The 22,768-nt window shown below is 45.3% G+C and overlaps 1 protein-coding gene across 1 annotated transcript in view; it reads right to left on the bottom strand.

Annotated features, from left to right (window-relative positions):
* LOC124796276 (peptidoglycan-recognition protein SC1a/b-like) overlaps positions 1 to 22,401 on the bottom strand; it is a 48,597-nt gene extending 26,196 nt beyond the window's left edge. Inside the window, exon 1 of the mRNA XM_047260392.1 lies at positions 22,289 to 22,401. Coding sequence (XP_047116348.1) covers positions 22,289 to 22,367 — 79 coding nt within the window. The 5' untranslated portion in view covers positions 22,368 to 22,401. The remainder of the gene's footprint in view (positions 1 to 22,288) is intronic.
* Between the last annotated feature and the right edge of the window lie 367 nt (positions 22,402 to 22,768).

Below are 22,768 nucleotides of genomic sequence, written 5' to 3'. Positions count from 1 at the left end.
TCGACGACGTTCGCAGCAGCATGGACTATCAGCTCGGAGACAATTGCGGCGGTTACCCTTGACGCTGCATCACAGTGCGCCTGCGATGGTGTACTCAACGACGAACCTGGGTGCACGAATGGCAAAACGTCATTTTTTCGGATGAATCCAGGTTCTGTTTACAGCATCATGATGGTCGCAACCGTGTTTGACGACATCGCAGTGAACGCACATTGGAAGCGTGAATTTGTCATCGCCATACTGGCGTATCACCCGGCGTGATGGTATTGGATGCCATTGGTTACACGTCTCGGTCACTGCTTGTTCGCATTGACGGCACTTTGAACAGTGGACGTTACATTTCATATGTGTTACGACCCGTGGCTCTACCCTTCATTCGATCCCTACGAAACCCTACATTTCAGCAGGATAATGCACGACCGCATGTTGCAAGTCCTGTACGGGCCTTTTTGGATACAGATAATTTTCGACTGCTGCCCTGGCCAGCACATTCCCGAGATCTCTCACCAACTGAAAGCGTCTGGTCAATGGTGGCCAAGCAACTGGCACGTCACAATACGCCAGTCACTTCTCTTGATGAACTGTGGCATTGCGTTAAAGCTGCATAGGCAGTTGTACCTGTTCACGCCATCCAAGCTCGGTTTGACTCAATGCCCAGGCGTGTCAAGGCCAGAGGTGGTTGTTCTGGGTACTGATTTCTGAGGTTCTATGCACCAAAATTGCGTGAAAGTGTAATTACATGTCAGTTCTAGTATAATATATTTGTCCAATGAATACACGTTTATCATCTGTCCTTCTATTTTGTGTAGCAATTTTAATGGCCAGTAGTGTATATATTACCCACTCGGGATGGAGTGCCACTGTCTAAGCTTCAATGTACAGTATCCTGGAGTGGATAGATGTGTTTTGACAGCGCCATTTCTCCTAGTATTCAGCACAGTTACGGAAAGCCAGTTCGCTTGAGAAATACGGTTCAGGCGCTAACTGTGGCTGAAAATGATCCTGTCTGTCCAGTTTTGGAGGCTGCCTGTTGGCCTCCATGTTCTGAGCATTCTCAGTAGGTTGGATTATTTGTAGGCAAGAGTTCATTTATTAGGCGCCCGCTGCGGCTCGCGTTGGTGCTGTTTGTAGGTTTTCGTCCTGTGTTGGAGGCCAGACCGTATCGTTTAGTTGGCATGGTTGCGGTTGTTTGTCTTCTTCTCGTCTTGACTGGCGCCACTCGGTTTCGCAAGCGTTGCCTGTCCGCTAGTGGCAGCAGCGGCGGTTATCGATACGTAGTAACTGTTCCCCTATCTTTGGGCGACGTCGTTGTTTTCCCGGGTCGTGTGAGTGTGGCAGTTCGGTGGGGACTCAGGAGGAGCCAGGTCCGCGCAGTGCGAGAACACGCCGGGACCACCGGGGGCGCGCATGGACTGCCGTATGGAAGGGCTGTGATCACGAGGGTGTACAACCTCGTCATAAACCGGTCCAGCAAGCTTTAAGATGAGTGGGTTTCAATCCAGGTAGAGTGGAATCAGTCACCCATGTGGGCCCTGTAGCATGTGATGTTGTGACAGTTTATCATCGCACCGTCATGTGCAGTTTGGTGGATCTGCGTACCGCTTAGTACTTGAGGACTCTACTGTGTTAAAAGCACTTGGCTCGGTGATTAGACAGTGTGGTTACTCAACTGTGAATTAATAAAGCTGTGAAGAGATTTGTTTCATTCTGCCAACTGTCGTCCGAGTTTTCACAGTGAGTTTAGTGTGCGTTTGTGTACCTAATGAATTTGATGTCACTCATATGATACTTGGTTTTGGTTGCTTTGCGATTGTTTCCGCAATGACGTGTGGTTGCTGATTCTGGTTGGTTACATCTCAGTTTTGCCTTGCACGCAAATCGAGTGGGGTTTTAGTTACCGTTAGTATGTCTGGTGTTGTGTACTGTGATTTGTTTGTTCAGATTTTCGGGTTTGTCGAATCGGACGGAAATTTGGTAGTGGTTCGTTTCTCGTTCCGGGCGCTCTAATCACAATATTCTGGGGACATATGCAGACTGCCGGTTCCGACTTTGGCGTATTGTTCCATCGCTGCATTTGGTTTATCGGACGCCAGGTAGCGTCAGCAAGATTATCATTAGTCATTCGTTAGACTGCCACTAGTCGGAATTACCATCTTCTGAAGTGAATGCAACTCTTGGCTGCCTATCTCATTGCTCGCGAAAGTGTTTGTTGCCAGACCTTCTCAGAGGTCGATTCCTGGAGCACCGTCTGTGACTGGTCCTTGTGTTTTATTATTGTATTATTTATTACCGCACCTTGTAATGCCTACATTAAAGGTTATGTATGTCTAGTTAATAGCTCTGGTCGCCTTCTGGAATAAATCTAGTAGTGTAAGGGTTCTGTTACAAGGTTACCACCATCTTATTTCACCCGTTTGGGTGATTTCCCTAAATCATTCCAGGCAAATGCCGGGATGGTTCCTCTGAAAGGGCACGGCCGACTTCCTTCCCCATCCTTCCCTAATTCGATGAGACCGATGACCACGCTGTCTGGTCTCCTTCCCCAAACAACCAAACCAACCAATCACCCGTTTGGTGGTCAGTTGCTTCTTTCTTTTAATTAACTTTTGCTTCTATTTGCTGTTTTATAGCAGGTTTATAAATTTTTTTATATAATTGCCATTCCTGGTGTGTAAGGTCTTCAGCCGTGACTGTGGTCATTTGCTTTGAAAAAATAATCCGATATTTGTAGTTTAGCAGTAAGCCTTAACACCTTATTTACTGCCATTCCTGGTGTCTGATACCTTCTGCAGTGTTTGTGGCCACTTACCTTTTAATAATTCAATATCTGTATTTATTACCATTCTTCGCATGTAAGGCCTTCAGCTGTGATCACAGTGGCTTGTTCTTTTAAAACATTATCTGTATTTTACGGTGATTTGCTAACTTGTAACGCACTGAAAGTACTATTATTTACACAGTTGTTTATTCCTTCATTAATAATGTGTGGAATTTTTTAAATTTATTGTTGAGTCTGAAATTACTGTTTTAAAAATAAATGTGTGTAACTGTAAAAGGCAACTGATTATGGCCCCGTCCACAATCGCAATCGAATCCTGCTTTCCCTTGACTACCACCATGTCTCAGATTCTGTTATGGATATTGTGTCCATGGAGTGGAAGAACTTCAGCTGCACTCTATTTGCCTATGGTGGGGACTCATCCGAGATGTGGAACAGTTCTTTCTGGATGCTGTAAAGCGTATAGGATGCAGCCAACAGCAGGTTAGAGTCTGTGCAGAATAATGTCGCCAGTTGATATGCAATTGGCAGGGCACGCATGGGGAGAGCAGTAGTGGTGGGGGTGTCGACAGGCACTGTAGGGGAAATGCCGAGAGCTGGAGGGGAGTTGCTTTTCCGAATTGAAGCCTACCCGCACATTTTTTTGTAAATATTAAGTATAGCCCCTCCAAGCCCACCCTTGCATGGTAACCATTCAAAAGAGGTCTACATTCACCTCTGCTTTGGGCAGTATGTAGAAAGTATTCCGCTGAAAATGCAACAACAAAAGCAGCGATTTATTAAACCACTGTTAACTTTTGGAGAAGTGTCATGAGTGGCAAATTTTCAGTAAAACCTACTTTTCCTTGTTTCTGTGTCAAAATTTGATTCTTTTGCCAAAACACAATGGAGTTTACATAATGTCACCTCACTAACATGTAGTGCAGGCGCAACTGCAAGAGAATTCTGTACTAGTGGTTTATTGTGTTTATTAAATGAGGAACTGAGGACAAGTAAGGTCAGTAGTTTATGGAAAAGCACATCCTCTGTACAGAAATAAACGTGAAATGTCTTCAACTGTGCTGTTCCTAAACCTACAGCATTTTTCGATTCACCAGCTATCGATCGCCCTTAAAAATTACACTAGTGGCCATTAAAATTACTACACCACGAAGATGACCTGCTACAGATGCGAAATTAAACCGACAGTAAGAAGTTGCTGTGATATGCAAATGATTAGCTTTTCAAAGCATTCACACAAGGTTGCCGCCGGTGGCGACACCTTCAACGAGCTGACATGAGCAAAGCTTCCAACCGATTTCTCATACACAAACAGCAGTTGACCGGCGTTGCCTGGTGAAACGTTGTTCCGATGCCTCGTGTAAGGAGGAGCAATGCGTACCATCACGTTTCCGACTTTGATAAAGGTCGGATTGTAGCCTATCGCGATTGCGGTTTATCGTATCGCGACATTGCTCCTCGCGTTGGTCGAGATCCAATTACTGTTAGCAGAATATAGAATCGGTGTGTTCAGAAGGGTAATACGGAACGCCGTGCTTGATGCCAACGGCCTCGTATCACTTGCAGTCGAGATGACAGGCATCTTATCCGCATATATCCGCACGGCTGTAACGGATCGTGCAGCCACGTCTCGATCCCTGAGTCAACAGATGGGGACGTTTGCAAGACAACAACCATCTGCACGAACAGTTCGACGACGTATGCAGCAGCATGGACTATCAGCTCGGAGACCATTGCTGCGGTTACCCTTGACGCTGCATCACAGACAGGAGCGCATGCGATGGTGTACTCAACGACGAACCTGGATGCACGAATTGCAAAACGTCATTTTTTCGGATGAAATCAAATGGCTCTGAGCACTATGGGACTCAACTGCTGAGGTCATTAGTCCCCTAGAACTTAGAACTAGTTAAACCTAACTAACCTAAGGACATCACAAACATCCATGCCCGAGGCAGGATTCGAACCTGCGACCGTAGCGGTCTTGCGGTTCCAGACTGCAGCGCCTTTAACCGCACAGCCACTTCGGCCGGCTTTCGGATGAATCCAGGTTCTGTTTACAGCATGATGATGGTCGCATCCACGTTAGGCGACATCGGAAAAGTCTGTAGTTCGTGAAATAACACTGTAGATAATGAAGATTTGCATAATCACAATAAGCAGAACACTCTCCTCTTTGCATGCTATCATTTGAAAAATCACATTTCGATATCTCAAACCGTTCATGAAATATAGTGTTGTAGATGTTTCATTCTGGCTTTATAGCTGGTGCTCGATCGCAAATGAGTGTGCTACATCAGATAAGTTTTATTGAGAATGGTGACATATAGAGATTTCCACCCAAGTCTAATGAAAATATTAACTAAATTTCATATGCAGCAAGCTATTGTGTAATGTTTAACAAACGTAAAAAGCATAGTAACCGCTAATTTTAATTGCAAACTTTTCGAATTTCGCACAATGTCTTACTTAAATGCTAATATCACATTTTCGAAACGATGAGTACGTCATCATGAAGCAGAGATTTAAAGCTATAAGTGGGGAATCAATGAAATTTTTTTACCGAATTGTTTCTGTTCAACAGTTTGAGAGAAACTGCAGGGATTATGGCTAGATTCTGTCATCGCAGCGCGGCGCCGAGCGCTCGAAAGAGGGCAAACAATGTCGGCCTGTCCTTCCAAACAAACGACTGAACTCGCCCACTGTTTTGGACGAAAACTGGCCACCGTACATCGGCCACTGCATCCTGCGTGGACTTTACCATACTACCAAACATATGTGTCCCTTCAGATCAGAAGAGTACTTTTCTATCCAGGTTGCTAAAGAATGCTGGCTTGTAAGGTGAAGGCGGTGCTCACCATGTGCAGCATCTGATCGGCTGTGGACCGTTGGTACAGAGCCGAATCGAGGGTCTAAACCAGAGGCTTAGACGTTTAAGAGACGGCGTTGCTGCGAATTCTTGGATTGATTCGTGGGGCGGAGACATGCTGGGTTCTGCTAAACAAATCAGGAGTCCACTGCACACGGAATGTAGCTGCACAGTTAGCGGAAGCAGAGTCGAGTAGATTCAGAGGTTTTAAAGTATTATCCCACATGTTGTGCAAAACAGGTCGGAACAGTGTTGCAAAATCAGACAGAAAGTATCTCAAAGAAAACAAAATTTCTTAGTTTGGCAACGGTTCACAGAATCTTCTAATTTAGTGTGGACTTCATTGCGAGACGCTTTAAGTGATGTCCACAGTGAAACGCTGTCCCAAAATCTAGTAGGATATAAAAGAAGATCAGAGCGTATGTGAGGGATATTAGTGGAAAAACCCCTTACGTTCATTGGGTGATAGCAGAGGTAATGGAAACGAAAAGGAGAGTTATTCCACATTGTTTTCCAAAACTGTTCCACTAAAGCTGATGCAATAAATATTCCAAACCAGTTGGGAGTAATTTCAAAATGGTGTATCTTAGTAGTGTGTGATGTGCTGTAACGTCACCCAAAATAACCTGCGATTTTACACTACTGGCCATTAAAATTGCTACACCAATAAGAAATGCAGATGATAAAAAAGTATTCATTACACAAATATTATACTAGAACTGACATGTGATTACATTTTATCGCAATTTGGGTGCATAGATCCTGAGAAATCAGTACCCAGAACAACCACCTCTGGCCGTAATAACGGCCTTGATACGCCTGGGCATTGAGTCAAACAGAGCTTGGATGGCGTGTACAGGTACAGCTGCCCATGCAGCCTCAACACGATCAAGAGTACTGACTAGCGTAATGTGATGAGCCAGTTGCTCGGCCACCATTGACCAGACGTTATCAATTGGTGAGAGATCTGGAGAATGTGCTGGCCAGGGCAGCAGTCGAACATTTTCTGTATCCAGAAAGGCCCGTACAGGACCTGCAACATGCGGTCGTGCATTATCCTGCTGAAATGTAGGGTTTCGCAGGGATCGAATGGAGGGTAGAGCCACGGGTCGTAACACATCTGAAATGTAACGTCCACTGTTCAAAGTGCCGTCAGTGCGAACAAGAGGTGACCGAGACGTGTAACCAATGGCAACCCATACCATGACGCCGGGTGATACACGCTTCCAGTGTGCGTTCACGGCGAATTCTCCAAACATGGATGCGACCATGATGATGCTGTAAACAGAACCTGGATTTATCCGAAAAAATTACGTTTTGCAATTCGTGCACCCAGGTTCGTCGTTGAGTACACCATCACAGGCGCTCCTGTCTGTGATGCAGCGTCAAGGGTAACCGCAGCCATGGTCTCCGAGCTGATAGTCCATGCTGCTGCAAACGTCGTCGAACTGTTCGTGCCGATGGTTGTTGTCTTGCAAACGTCCCCATCTGTTGACTCAGAGATCGAGACGTGGCTGCACGATCCGTTACAGCCTTTCGGATAAGATACCTGTCATCTCGACTTTAGTGATACAAGACCGTTGGGATCCAGCACGGCGTTCCGTATTACCCTCCTGAACCCACCGATTCCATATTCTGCTAACAGTCATTGGATCTCGACCAACGCGAACAGCAATGTCGCGATAGGATAAACCGCAATCGCAATAGGCTACAATCTGACGTCGGAAACGTGATGGTACGCATTTCTCCTCCTTACACGCGGCATCACAACAACTTTTGACCAGGCAACGCCGGCCGACTGCTGTTTGTGTATGAGAAATCGGTTGGAAACTTTCCTCATGTCAGCACGTTGTAAGTATCGAGCTGGCCGGAGTGGCCGAGCGGTTCTAGGCCCTTCAGTCTGGAACTGCCCGATCGCTACGGTCGCAGGTTCGAATCCTGCCTCGGGCATGGGTGTGTGTGATGTCCTTAGGTTAGTTAGGTTTAAGTAGTTCTAAGTTCTAGGGGACTGATGAGCACAGATGTTAAGTCCCATAGTGCTCAGAGCCATTTGAACCATTTGAACCTTCATGTTATGAATGTCACCCACGTTTAAAGCCAAAGGTAGGAAAACAAACGTCCGACCTTCATTTGCGTTAGATGTCTTGCGTCACTGCTGAGTTTTCAGAAAAATATGTTGAAGCAACAACGTCATTCTGCAGAAACAATTGAAAAATTATCTCCCACGGACACAGCCTTATAGAAGGCACCTTCAGCGGCGGGCTGGAGGGTCTGAGTGCTCCAGCGAAGTCCAAGGCTACACCGACAGTAGCATACCTGCTGACAGGGTCATCCAGGCCGGACAAGCCTCGACAGAGGAGACAGAAGAACTGTGTCTCACATAGAGCGGGCGGGAGGGGTGGAGGCTCTCGCTAGCGGAGTAAACCTCAAGGGAAAATTCTGGTTCAGAAATGATTCAGCTGGCTCTGAGCACTACGGGACTTAACATCTGAGGTCATCAGTCCCCTAGAACTTAGAACTACTTAAACCTAACTGACCTACGGACATCACACACATCCATACCCGAAGCAGGATTCGAACCTGCGACAGTAGCGCTCGCGCGGTTCCGGACTGAAGCGCCTAGAGCCGCTCGGCCACAACGGCCGGCTGGAAAATCCTGGTCTTCCAAGTTAGGGGTTGGATGGGGGGGCTAGCAAACCCACCTCGGATACCACACATCGACCTCAGAAGAATAAGTAGATTACACGATGGTGACACAGCAAAGAAAGGGGTTACTCAGGAGGAAAATGGATATCATGATAGCCACCTGGAATGTGAGGACATTTACGAGGCCTGGTAAACTGCAAGAAATTAAAGAGGAAATGTATAAGTATACAGTGAAAACAGCTGACTACAAGAACTACTATCGAAAGGACATGGAATGATTGCAACAGCTAAACATACAGGGTGTTCCATTGATAGTGACCGGGCCAAATATCTCACGAAATAAGCGTCAAACGAAAATACTACAAACTTGTCTAGCTTGAAGGGGGAACCAGATGGCGCTATGGTTGGCCCGCTAGTTGGCGCTGCCATAAGTCAAACGGATATCAACTGCGTTTCTTTAAATAGGAACCCCCATTTTTTATTACATATTCGTGCAGTACGTAAAGAAATATTAATGTTTTAGTTGGGCCACTTTTTTCGCTTTGTGATAGATGGCGCTGTAATAGTCACAAACGTATAAGTGCGTGATATCACGTAACATTCCGCCAGTGCGAACGGTATTTGCTTCATGATACATTACCCGTGTTAAAATGAGCCGTTTACCAATTGCGGAAAAGGTCGATATCGTGTTGATGTATGGCTATTGTGATCAAAATGCCCAACGGGCGTGTGCTATGTATGCTGCTCGGTATCCTGGACGATATCATCCAAGTGTCCGGACCGTTCGCCGGATAGTTACGTTATTTAAGGAAACAGGAAGTGTTCAGCCACATGTGAAACGTCAACCACGACCTGCAACAAATGATGATGCCCAAGTAGGTGTTTTAGCTGCTGTCGCGGCTAATCTGCACATCAGTAGCAGACATATTGCGCGAGAATCGGGAATCTCAAAAACGTCGGTGTTGAGAATGCTACATCAACATCGATTGCACCCGTACCATATTTCTATGCACCAGGAATTGCATGGCGACGACTTTGACGTCGTGTGCAGTTCTGCCACTGGGCCCAAGAGAAATTACGGGACGGTGACAGATTTTTTGCACGCGTTCTATTTAGCGACGAAGCGTCATTCACCAACAGCGGTAACGCAAACCGGCATAATATGCACTATTGGGCAACGGAAAATCCACAATGGCTGCGACAAGGGGAACATCAGCGACCTTGGCGGGTTAATGTATCGTGTGGCATTATGGGAGGAATGATAATTGGCCCCCATTTTATCGATGGCAATCTAAATGGTGCAATGTATGCTGATTTCCTGCGTAATGTTCTACCGATGTTACTACAGGATGTTTCACTGCATTACAGAATGGCGATGTACTTCCAACATGATGGATGTCCGGCACATAGCTCGCGTGCGGTTGAAGCGGTATTGAATAGCATATTTCATGACAGGTGGATTGGCCGTCGAAGCACCATACTATGGCCCGCATGTTCACCGGATCTGACATCCCCGGATTTCTTTCAGTGGGGAAGGTTGAAGGATATTTGCTACCGTGATCCACCAACAACGCCTGACAACATGCGTCAGCGCATTGTCAATGCATGTGCGAACATTACGGAAGGCGAACTACTCGCTGTTGAGAGGAATGTCGATACACGTATCGCTAAATGCATTGAGGTTGACGGAAATAATTTTGAGCAGTTATTGCATTAATGTGGTACTTACAGGTAATCAAGCTGTAACAGCATGCGTTCTCAGAAATGGTAAGTTCACAAAGGTACATGTATCACATTGGAACAACCGAAATAAAATGTTCAAATGTACTTACGTTCTGTATTTTAATTTAAAAACCTACCTGTTACCAACTGTTCGTCTAAAGTTGTGAGCCGTATGTTTGTGACTATTGAAAGGTGGCTACACTGAGCCACTGCGCCAGAGATTGCGCCAAAGAGTATTATTCTGCCGCCTCCACAGTGCTTGGAGAGAACTCGTAGAAGTCAGTGCTTGTAGAGAGCTCGTAGTAGTCAGTGCCTGTCGAGTACTCGGGGTAGTCTGTGCTGAGATGTTGTAGTGAAGAGTGTTTGTTGAGATGAGCTAGTAGGCAGTGCTTGCTGAGATGTGATATTGGAGAGTCTTGTTGAGATGTGTTAGTAGAGAATCGGTGTGGAGATATATTGTAAGGATTAGAGTGATTTTCATCAATATAAATGAGGTAACAAACTCCGTTCTTTTTATTTCAGTGTCCTAAATAATGCGTTATTACAGGTTCAGTCAACAAAGCATCTGGCGTGTGTTCTTGTATTAGAGTTTAATTCTGCTTTCCTTACGTAATTATAGTATTTCTAATTTTCTTTTATCACGTCAGTAAAATTGGTATTTAAAAATTCTAGTCTTGTTGAAGAAGAACCGTGCCAGATGTGCGTTGAGTCACACTCCCACACACAGAACAATTACACTTGTGCTTTGGTTTAGTAGGTTTTATAGTTGCTGGGGACTTAATTAATTAACTGTGTTAACGAAAATTTTTTTTCATTCTTTGTTGTTGTTCTTTGCAGTCAGATAGCGTAATAATACTAGTCAGGGCCAACCGTTTACGAGTCTTGCGTAATCGGACACACAGCTACGAAAAATTTAAAAGTATTTTCAATCTTATTTAATTAAGCCCCCATGCACTATTACAGCGCCATCTATCACAAAGCGAAAAAAGTGGTCCAACTAAAACATTCATATTTCTTTACGTGCTACACGAATATGTAATAAAAAATGGGGGTTGCTATTTTAAAAAACGCAGTTGATATCCGTTTGATCTATGGCAGCGCCATCTAGCGGGCCAACCATAGCGTCATCTGGTTTCCCCTTTCAAGCTAGACAAGTTTCGTTCTTTGTAGTATTTTCTTTTGACGCTTATTTCGTGAGATATTTGGCCCAGTCACGATCAATGGACCACCCTGTATATTGATGTATAGTGGAGGGGAAACATATGTTCATGTATAGTGAATGGAGGTACGGGTCATCACGGTTCTGGCTTTCTTATACATAGCTAAAAGAAGATAAAAATAATTAGATTCAAAGCAATCAGATACAAGTTGTGTCCTTTGAGAGCTGGGACACGGGGTTTCAATATCACGATGATGTTTGCCTACGCTCCTACGGAGGAATCAGATGAAGATGACAAGGATGCAGTTTACTTCGAAATGGAGAAGGAAATTAGCAAAGTCAGAGGCATTACCAAAAAACTATCCTTGGGGATCTGAAAGCAAAAAGTAGAGAAATAAGTGTACGGAAACATAACAGGAAGGGACTGTCTACGTGGAGTCTGACTAAGTCTGAGACATTTTGCCAGTGGCAAGTAAGTAATAAAAAGCTCATGGCGTCCAAGGAAAGATAATAGGAAGTGCATGTGGGCATCGCCAGAGGGAGTTACGAGAAACCAGACAGACCATGCTACATATGATTATAGATAAACGGCACACATCAGTAATTATGGAAGTTAGCGGCTGTAGAGGGTTAGATGGAGACACAGATCATTAGTTAGTGAGGATTAGATATAGGCAGAAGACAGGTATAGTAAGAATCAAAAAGAGTAGGAGAAAAGTGAAACACAATATAGAAAGACTCCAAATTAAAGAAAAGCGGAAGAATGCAAGAAGAAATTAGAAGAGATTATCAAGACAAGAAAGAGCACATGGATGTGGAAACTAAGTGAGGGATACTGGTGTTGCGGCGTAACGATAAGCGACGGCACGAAGAGGAGGAATGCAAGAGCAAAGAAGGCTGCGAGACGACATCAGCCAATAGCCTTCTGACAAGGACCGCACCACGACAGGAGCGACCTCTAGCCGAAGAGAATATAAGCGCCGCTCCTGCCAGCCTCGGCCAACTGCTCTTCCGTCGCCACGCAGAATATGTAACCCAAAAAAGACTGAAACCGATAAAGGTATTGTACCCAATGTTCACCGGCAGGGAATCGAACCTCTACACCAAGCTCCGGCTGTATCGGATGGCTGTCCACCCTTCCCTCACCTATGGCTCCACTGCGTGGCCTACGATTAGTGCCTCCCAGATGCAGCCCCTCCAGCACCTGCAGAATAAGGTGCCCTGGTGGAGCCTGCATACCCCTCCCCTCACGAGGAAATGGACATGGCCACTCTCAATACGTGCATGCGAGAGAAGGCGCGGCGTCTCTTAAGCCAAAGTAGAAACTACGTGACACGGTCGCTGGCGTACAAACCATTGGCACCACAACTCGCGGCGCTGGCACCAGCGCCTTGTTCCTCTAATCATCCTTGGGGACTCAGATACCGTCCACAGTTAACGATAGCATTCTTACGCCCACTCACGAAGCGTTAGTATTAACTTGACTACTCATTTGGCGTCGATCGTTGTAAACCACCAATGTTGCTACCTAATATTGTCCGTAGTTATGTTAACTCTTGCCTGCAACCTGAACTTCCATCGTCGGAGGGTGGTAAGGGACTTCAAGTCCCCCCGCCAGATCTTCAAAGTGCACTCCAGTGATGTCTTTGGAACAAAATCATTGTCGAATGGAACAGTTTTACAATCCACCAACACAGTAAGACCGTGAGCCACCTCCCACATTAAGGGGGGCAAAAAAAGCCTCGGCCGCACAGTACCAGACCGGGACACGGAAACTAGCACAGTACTAGAAGACAGTACTAGGCTAGCTTTTAGTGATCCACAAACTGTGTGACAAACTTACTTGAACATTGTATATAGCAAAGGACTCTGACTTAATTGCATGTCGTCCATCGCTTGCAACACCATTGTAAATTCAAAGTAAAGTATTGTCAATCTTCTACTCTCATGCTCATAAATTATGGATAATGCTGATACATGGTGAAACAACGCTCTGGTGGCCGGTTTTCGGGTTTAAATCACCTCGAGTTATGACCATGCGGTGCATTTGACCTGCGGTCGTCGCACGGTGGCGCTGGCAGCAGTCCACATACACAGAGGTATGTTGGTGCATGTCAGAGTACGGTGCAGCGAGTAAGTGTGCAGACGTGCTGATGGTGACTGTGTGTTGAAATGGCTCAAAGAACACATATTGATGACGTTAGGAGGGGTAGAATATTAGGGCGACTGGAGGCTGGCCAGACACAGCAGGTCGTAGCATGGGCCCTCGTGTGCCACAAAGTGAGATCTCAAGATTATGGCAACGAATCAAGCGGACAGGAAACGTATCTGGGTGCTATAGTACGGGACGTCCACACTGTACAACACAACAAGAAGACCGATATCTCACCATCAGTTCCCGCAGACGGCCACGGAGTACTGCATGCAGCCTTGCTCAGGACCTTAGCGCAGCCACCGGAACAGTTGTCTCAAGGCACACAGTCTACAGACGACTGAACAGACATGGAGACATGGTTTATTCGCCCGGAGGCCTGCAAGGTGCATTCCACTGACCGCTGGCCACAGGACAGCCCGTAAAGCCTGGTGTCATGAACACAGTACATGATCATTGGAACAGTGGTCCCAGGTTATGTTCAAGGACGAGTCCAGGTATAGTCTGAACAGCGATTCTCGCCGGCTTTTCATCTGGCGTGAACAAGGAACCACATACCAACCCCTTAATGTCCTTGAAAGGGACCTGTATGGAGGTCGTGGTTTGATGGTGTGGGGTGGGATTATGATTGGTGCACGTACACCCTGCATGTCTTTGACAGAGGAAAACAGGTCAGGTGTATCGGGACGTCATTTTGCAGCAGTATGTCCGCCTTTTCAGTGGTGCAGTAGGTCCCACCTTCCTCCTAATAGATGATAACGCGCGGCCCCACCGAGCTGCCATCGTGAAGGAGTACCACCTTGAAACAGAAGATATCAGGCGAATGGAGCGGCCTGCCTCTTCTCCAGACCTAAACCCCATCGAGCACGTCTGGAATGCTCTCGGTCGACGTATCGCTGCACGCCTTCAAACCCCTAGGACACTTCAGGAGCTCCGACAGGCACTGGTGCAACGATGGGAGGCTATACCCCAGCAGCTGCTCGACCACCTGATCCAGAGTATGCCAACCCGTTGTGCGGCCTGTGTACGTGTGCATAGTGATCATATCCCACATTGATGTCGGGGTACATGCGCAGGAAACAGTGGCGTTTTGTAGCACATGTCTTTCGGGACGGTTTTCTCAACTTATCACCAATACCGTGGACTTACAGATCTGGGTCGTGTGTGTTCCCTATGTGCCTATGCTATTGGCTCCAGTTTTGTATAGTGCCACGTTGTGTGGCACCATATTCTGCAATTATCCTTAACTTATGAGCATGAGTGTAAGTTGTAATAAAAACTATTAATGTGATTTGCTTGAATTGTTGTGTAGCATTCCGAGAACGCTTCACCCTTTATGCACTCAATACGAGACGAGGGGGCAGGGCCCCGCAACTGGAAACAGTTATCAGTGTAGCCATGGAAGAATCACTGGGGAGGCAGAATAATAACTCTGAAATGGTTAGACTAGCAATGCTCACTGGTAATCCAGAGAGAATTAAGTGAGGCAAAGAACGCTGCAAAGTAAATAAAGACTAGCAGCAAAAAACTATAGAGAGACGAGGAAAACAGCAGATAAGTTATATATAGTGATGAAACGGCAATATGAAAGGAGGAAGATAGCGCATTTGGACAAAATGTGGAATAATAATGAGAAACGAAAGTTCTGTGAAAGATCCACACTCTAGAGAAATGAAGAGAGGACACAAACCAAGAGCAGGCTTCTATATAGATAAAGACGGGAACCTAATTGGAGATAAAAGCAAAGCTTGGAAAGATGGCAAGAGTATTTTGATGAGTTACTTGGTGGGAAGGGGGGAGGGGACAGAACTGGAATTAGAATCACAAACAGACAAGCAGGAAGTCGAATCACCAAACTTAGAGAATGTGAAGAATGCAATTAAAAACTTCAAGAATAATAAAGCAGGAGAAGACAGTATAGAGGACGAATTATTAAAATTTGGGGGAAGGAAGATGGAGACGGCTGTCAATGAATTAATAAAGGAAGAAGGCAGGGTGCAACCATGAACGAAGGAAGGAAGACTGGGTTTAACGTCCCATCAATATCGAGGACATTAGAGACGGGACACAAGCTCGGATTGTGTCAGGGACGGGGAAGGAAATCGGTCGTATCCTTTCAGAGGAACCATCCTGGCATTTGCCTGGATCGACTTAGGGAAATTACGGAATACCTAAATCTCGATGGCTGTACGCGGATTTGAAGAGTGTAACAATTACCGCGGGATTAATCTCTTAGATAAAACGTAAAATGTGTTTAGTAAGATTTTAGCCCGTCGGCTAGAATTCCGCGTGGAAACAGTACTGGGGAATTATCAGGCTGGATTTAGGAGGCACAGATTCACAATGGACCAGATATTTTTATTGAGACAAGTGCTACAGAATTTTCATGACTGTGACAAGCGTTAACTGCATTCGTTTTACGTTGAGTTTAAACTAGCGAATTGGCAGTCTAGACAAGAATAAGATCCTCCGCTAAAATTAGTGAGGTTGTCCGAAATGGCAATGAAAGCAACAGTTTTCAAGAACAGTATAGAGCAAGAGTTGTCAGGAGAGTTCCATGTGCGGAGGAAGCTGTGCCAAGGAGATGTGATCTCTGCGTTACTTTTAACTTAGCACTTGAGAAGCTAATTCGGCAAATACCAACAAACCTAGTTGGAACAATATTTAAACGGCAGGTCCAGATATGGCATACGCTGATGACACGGTATTAATCGCAAGGAATATCAGGGCTTGGAAGAATAATTATGCTGCACTGGAAGGAGCAGCGTGGAAATTAGGACTGGAAGTTAATACAGGGACAGCAAAGTGTATGATGATGCGAGATCCTAGTGAGGGTGGTGGAGAGGCTTCCATAAAAATAAATGGAGAAGTTTAAATACTTAGGCTCAATAATAACAGAAGATAATACACTGAAGAGCAAAAAAAACCGGCGCACCTGCCTAATATCGTGTAGGGCCTTCGCGAGCACGCAGAAGCGCCGCAACACGACGTAGCATGGACTCGACGTGTCAGAAGTAGTGCTGGAGTGAATTGACACCATGATCCTGCAGGGCTGTCCATAAATCCGTACGAGTACGAGGGGGTGGAGATCTCTTCTGTACAGTGCGTTACAAGGCATTCCAGATATGCCCAATAATATTCATTTCTGGGGAGTTCGGTGGCCAGCAGAAGTGTTTAAAGTCAGAAGAGTGTTCCTGCAGCACTCTGCAGCAATTCTAGACGTGTGGGTGTCGCATTGTCCTGGTGGAATTGCCCATGGCCGTCGGAATGCACAGTGGAAGTGAATGGATGCAGGTGATCAGACAAGATGCTTACGTTATGTGTCACCTGTCATCTGCACACGCCCACTCCACTACAGAGCCCCCACCATCTTGAACAGTCTCCTGCTGACATGCAGGGTCCATGGATTCATGATGTTGTCTCCATACGCCGTACACGTCCATCCGCTCGATACAATTTGAAATGAGGCTCGTCCGACCAGGCAACATGTTGCCAGTCATCAACATTCCACTGTCGGTGTTGACGGGGCAGGCGAGGTGTACAGGTTTGTGGCGTGCAGTCATCAAGGGTACACGAGTGGACCTTCGGCTCCGAAAGCCCATATCGATGATGTTTCGTTGAATGATTCGCACGCTGTCACTTGTTGATGGCCCAGCATTGAAATCTGCAGCAATTTGCGTAGGGGTTGCACTTTTGTGACGTAGAACGGTTGTCTTGAATCGTCATTGGTCCCGTTCTTGTAGGATCTTTTTCCGGCCGCAGCAATGTTGGAGATTTGACATTTTACCGGATTCCTAATATTCATGGTACACTCGTGAAATGGTCGTACGTGAAAATCCCCACTTCATCGCTACCTCAGAGATGCTGCGTCCCACCGCTCGTGCGCCGATTGCAGCACCACGTTCAAACTAACTTAAATCTTGATAACGGGCCATTGTAGCAGCAGTAACCGATCGAACAACTGCGCCAGACACTTGTCTTATATAGGCGTTGCCGAACGAAGCGCCGTATTCTGCTGTTTACATATCTCTGTAGTGAATGCGCGTGCCGATGCCAGTTTCTTTGGCGCTTCAGAACAGCAGCACAAATCCAAGAAAGGCTAACAAGTGAAATGCGACGTTATTGTTCCTTGGAGAATATATTCAAGTCCAGAAATGCTAGTAGGAACACAAAAAGTCCAAATATATTTTACTCACTTAAGAACTATAGTGATGTATAGATCGGAAGCCTGGGTGATCACCACAAAGGAAGAAGGCTGGTTATTGAAAAGCATGACGAGGATGAGGTCTCATACTCCATGGGGCGTAGGGGACGATGCGGGAGACCCGCACTGCCGTACTAGGCAAGGTCCTAGCGGAGGTGGTTTGCACTTGCCTTCCTCCGACCGTAACAGGGATGAATGATAATGACGACACAACAACACCCAGTCATCTCGAGGCAGGAAAATTCCCTGACCCCGCCGGGAATCGAACCCGGGACCCCGTGCACGGGAAGCGAGAACGCTACCGCAAGACCACGAGCTGCGCACAATTGAACGGGAGAAGGAAGATTTTGAGAAAGATATTTGGGGCGGTGCGAGAGGATGAAAGGGGGAAAACAAGGACAAACACAGAACTACAGACATTCATGGACACATGAATATCGTGGTGGATATCATGGAAGGAAGGTGACCGGACATGTACAAAGATTGCCAGAAAATGGAAGTATTAAGAAAGCGTTTATAGAATAGCTTTAAGGGAGAGGAAGGCACAGGAAAAGGTTGCTTGAAGGTATAGAGGAAGACCTCACAGCGCTGAGAGCCAGGAACTGTAGAAGGAATGCGATGGGCAAAGAAGAATGGAGGCAGGTGGCAATGGAAGCCAATGTTCTACGAGGACTGTAGCGCCGACCAGTAAGTAGGTAATCTCAAAAAGATGGATAGAAATTTAATGAACTCATCTGATTGCATTGCCCATGGACTTGGTCGTTTCGCAGTGTTGTATTCTTGATTCTTTTCCAGTATTTACAGCATTTGGTGGCACACCGCTTGCGATAGTTATCAAAAATCGTCTTGTACCGCCATCATCTACTATGAAAATTTTTATTACTTCTATCAGTTTCGACTGTTAAACATCATCACCAGCAGAGTACGTTTCCCGATTTCGGTATGTGTGCGGATACAAACATCATGCTTCATCTCACGCTACAAAACGTCAAAAATACAGAACGTCAGAACTCAATACATATGTTCGTGTTTAAATTTAATGGAACTTCTGAAGTCCATTTCGTTTTATGACACTGTGTAGGTTCTGTGACTAGAAAAACTTCTTGCGGTGATTATTTGAAACAATCTACATTGAGCAACACTAAGAGTTTTCGTAGCAGTCGGTGGTGGTGAACCATGATTTTCGAATATATACCTTTACTAGTTTAGCGCCAGGAGAGTCTCTGGTGTAGACTGTACGGCCTGCAGAGATTTTTTTTATTAATCGAATTTTTATTTTGTTCACAACTCCTTCTAAGCTTTTCATGCTAATTAAGGCCATATAAGCATGGTCCTTTCCGAAAGTATTTCTGACCAAAAATAGTGAAAACGTATCTTTTTAAATCTCTAACTGAGAAGCCAAATTTAAATTTTCGTAAATTCAGCTTTAAAAATGCTTTCATAATACAATATTTCCATAAAAAATTTCATCCCCAATTTCACCCTCTTAGGGGTTCAATTTCCAAAAACACTGAAACACGCATTTTTTGTTTGTTTGTAACCGAGAACTCAAATGCCAATGTTCGTAGATGTAGCTTTAAAAATACTTTAGCAGTTTTTTTAATAATGATATATTTTCAAAAAATCTGCCACTATTTTACCCACATAGGGTTAAATTTCCAAAAGTGCTGAACCAAGTGTTTCTTTATTTCTGACCGAGAAATCAAATACCAACTTTCGTATTTCTAGCTTCAAAATTGCCATGTTCCAAAAATAAACCTTCATCCCCTATTACACCGCTTTAGGGTTGGAATTACGTAAAATCCCTTTTTAAACGACGCCTACAGTACATCTCCACACCGTCTCCAAATTTCAAGTTTGTGTCTTATAGCGGTTTGTGCTAGGCGGTGATGAATCAGTCAGTCACGACATTCCCATCATACCCAGACACTAAGATTATGGTGGGTTGAAACGATGGACACGTGTGGAAAAACGCGTTCGTGCTGCCAGAAATGAGAAAAAATAGTAGCAGCGAATACTCATACGTTTACATGTCAAAAATACTTCTCTTTCTGCGGCCTTCTACACGTGAAAACCGGTTTGCACCGGAACGACCATACTCGTAGTCGAGCGATATGCAAGGAACGAGCATTCCTTGTTCCGCTAGCTATGGGGTCTTTCAGTGAACCATCAAACGAAGCTCGCGAGCGATTCGCATCGGCGCTCGCAGCGTGGAAAACTTCGTGTTATTTTGCGCGCGAACTGCTTTTGTTATCGACGTTAGTCAAACGTAAACGCCGGAAAAACTCGGATAAGGAGAGGAAGGGAAAGGCCCTCCACTGAGGAAAACGAACAGAAACACTGGTTTCCGAGACCGTAGATTAAAACGACTGAAAGGAGAAACAGTCTCCTCATTTACACTCTCGCAGAGTCATAGTCTGCAGACATTGTTCACCATTGCAGTACTAACGAGGAAAACAGAGCGTTTACTATAACTCGATTTCCCAGGAACTCCGCTCGGTGGAAGAGGGACCAAAATAAGCGGACGCGTTTCGGGCTATCTGTCGATACTCGACCGATTCTGAAAAAATGACTGTCGAAGTTTTCGACATACTTTATGTGCCTTTTACCGACGAGACAGAAGAAGCGGTGGCTTAGTGCCTAGAGTCGCGGCTTCACGCTTCACGCTGTTGCCCCTCGTATTTGAAACCCGAGTCTTATTTTAATTTTTGTTTTTCTTTTACCTACCCAAGTCCGTAGATTACTACATGAATGTATTCCAATGTATGTTGAAATAATGTTGTCCGAATTCGTCTAATAATTGTGTGTCTAATGCATGAATAAAAAAAGCCAATAAATGGATGGAAAAATTATTTGAAATTATTTGAAATTGTTGTCCTCTCTGGTGGGAAGCGAGAACGCAACTTCATTCGTAATCCATAGCAAGCGCCAGTTTTCGGAGAAGTGATCCGTTATGCATGGTATGACGCGAAATTATTGCAAACACGTGAAATCTTCGGCAATGTTAACGCCATTTCTTTCCCGAGTGGTATTTATGCGAAGAAATGACTCTGTGCAAACCTGCCTTCCTGTGATGCTCATAGTGGTCGAAATTCCTACATTTCGAATGTTTCTACGGTCGTTATAATCCAAGGGAAAGCAGAACATCTTCCTGGAGAATAAACATAAGAATATAATATAAAGGTTAAGAATTGCTGTAAGAATGAAATACAAGAATATGAATATTTAAAAAAACTGCGCGACCAGTGCGGCTGAGCATGTCGACTGCTTAGAGAACGTCGAAAACTTTGACGATCGTTCTCTTAAAAACGGACGACACCTAATGGAAGGCTGAGATACGTGTTCGTTTGTTTTGACTCGTCTTTCGCCAAGCGAAGTTCCTCGTAAGTGAACCAGTTTTACTGATGAGTGCACATATTGATTTTAAATACTGTGAATTATTATTCTTGTACTTCACGCTAAAGCAATGTATTACACATTATCTAAAGAAATTATCATACTAAAATATTTTATAATCTTATTGTTGTTAGCCCGCATCTCGTGGTCGTGCGGTAGCGTTCTCGCTTCCCACGCTCGGGTTCCCGGGTTCGATTCCCGGCGGGATCAGGGATTTTCTCTGCCTCGTGATGGCTGGGTGTTGTGTGCTGTCCTTAGGTTAGTTAGGTTTAAGTAGTTCTAAGTTCTAGGGGACTGATGACCATAGATGTTAAGTCCCATAGTGCTCAGAGCCATTTGAACCATCTTAATGTTGTTATTATTATATCCTATGCAACTGTGGCACAATACAAGTGCTAATGACAGCCAATTATATTTTGGGGGGGGAGGGGGTGAAAGGAGGAAGGGACAATAAGAGACTGTGGACCCCATTGGACACGACCCTGCATCTGTGCTGGTTATAGCTACCGGATGGTTGTAACTACAGTGCAGCAACTCACGGGGTTCCACTGTGAGCTGTAATTATCGTATGACAGCGAAACATGATAAATATGCTAATGCGCTAATGCGGGACCGATTTACACTGGAAAAAAATTAGTTCCAATTTTAGCTACCAGGTACAAAACTAGCGCTGTACAGCATCTTGCCGACGTCTCCTGTGTTCATATTGAACGAATTGTGCAAACGGCGGTTAATAACAAAATCAACGTTATGCCTTTCTCACTTGTTTAACCTTTTCTGGCCACGTCCAGGTCCCTAATCCATTACATATCGAAGTATTTCAATGTCTTTCTTCCATTCAGCGCCAGATTTGCACATGGTGACCAAAATTGGAACTATTTTTTTCCCTGCATAAATCGGTTCCACATTAATGCATTAGAATATCTGCTGAGTTTAGCTGCCTTACGATAATTACAACCCACACTGGACCTATGTGCCCGCATCTCGTGGTCATGCGGTAGCGTTCTCGCTTCCCACGCCCGGGTTCCCGGGTTCGATTCCCAGCGAGGTCAGGGATTTTCTCTGCCTCGTGATGGCTGGGTGTAGTGTGCTGTCCTTAGATTAGTTAGGTTTACGTAGTTCTAAGTTCTAGGGGACTGATGACCATAGATGTTAAGTCCCATAGTGCTCAGAGCCATTTGAACCATTTTGAACCTGGACCTCTGTGAGTAGCTGCATTTTAATTACAATCACGTGGTGCAAGCGAATTTGAACACTGGCATTTATCTACCAGCACTCGATCACCTCTTTTCGTTCCCGTGTAAATGCGGCCTATAACGCTTGCAAAATGCGGTTGCCTATAAACTGCTGTGTGTACTTGCCATTATCCTGCTGGACCACTACAGCTAGCGCGGTCTCCGCGTGTTTATCTTGCCCCCCTACCACCTCGGAGATACGCATCTTTGCGACTGACGCCAGAAGGTCACTGGAAACAGTCGAGCAAGCGCCCACCACTTCCCCTCCCTCCGATCAGGTGGCGGGGAGTCGCTGCGCATTCCCGCCGATTCGCACTGCACAAACAAAACAAGCGGCATACGTCAGAGCGGAGGGGACTTCCCTTCTCTGCCGGCCTCGTGACGGTGCTCTTCCTAGTGTCAAAGCCGGGGTACAGCGCCAAAAATAAGTGAAAGGATGAAGGCTGCAGAAACAGTGACGACGCACTATTTCAGACAAAATACTAGTCGCTTCCTTAAAAGACGCCATTAGTTACTATGGCGCTCTGTAGAAGCTGTAGATGTGGTACTACCTCCTAACCCTTTTGTGGGCAAAATTATTGAGCAGTTTTTTTAATGAATGGTGAG

The sequence above is a fragment of the Schistocerca piceifrons genome, chromosome 4 (genome assembly GCF_021461385.2).
Source record: "Schistocerca piceifrons isolate TAMUIC-IGC-003096 chromosome 4, iqSchPice1.1, whole genome shotgun sequence".
NCBI lineage: Eukaryota > Metazoa > Arthropoda > Insecta > Orthoptera > Acrididae > Schistocerca > Schistocerca piceifrons.
This window is presented reverse-complemented; position numbering and strand designations above follow the sequence as displayed.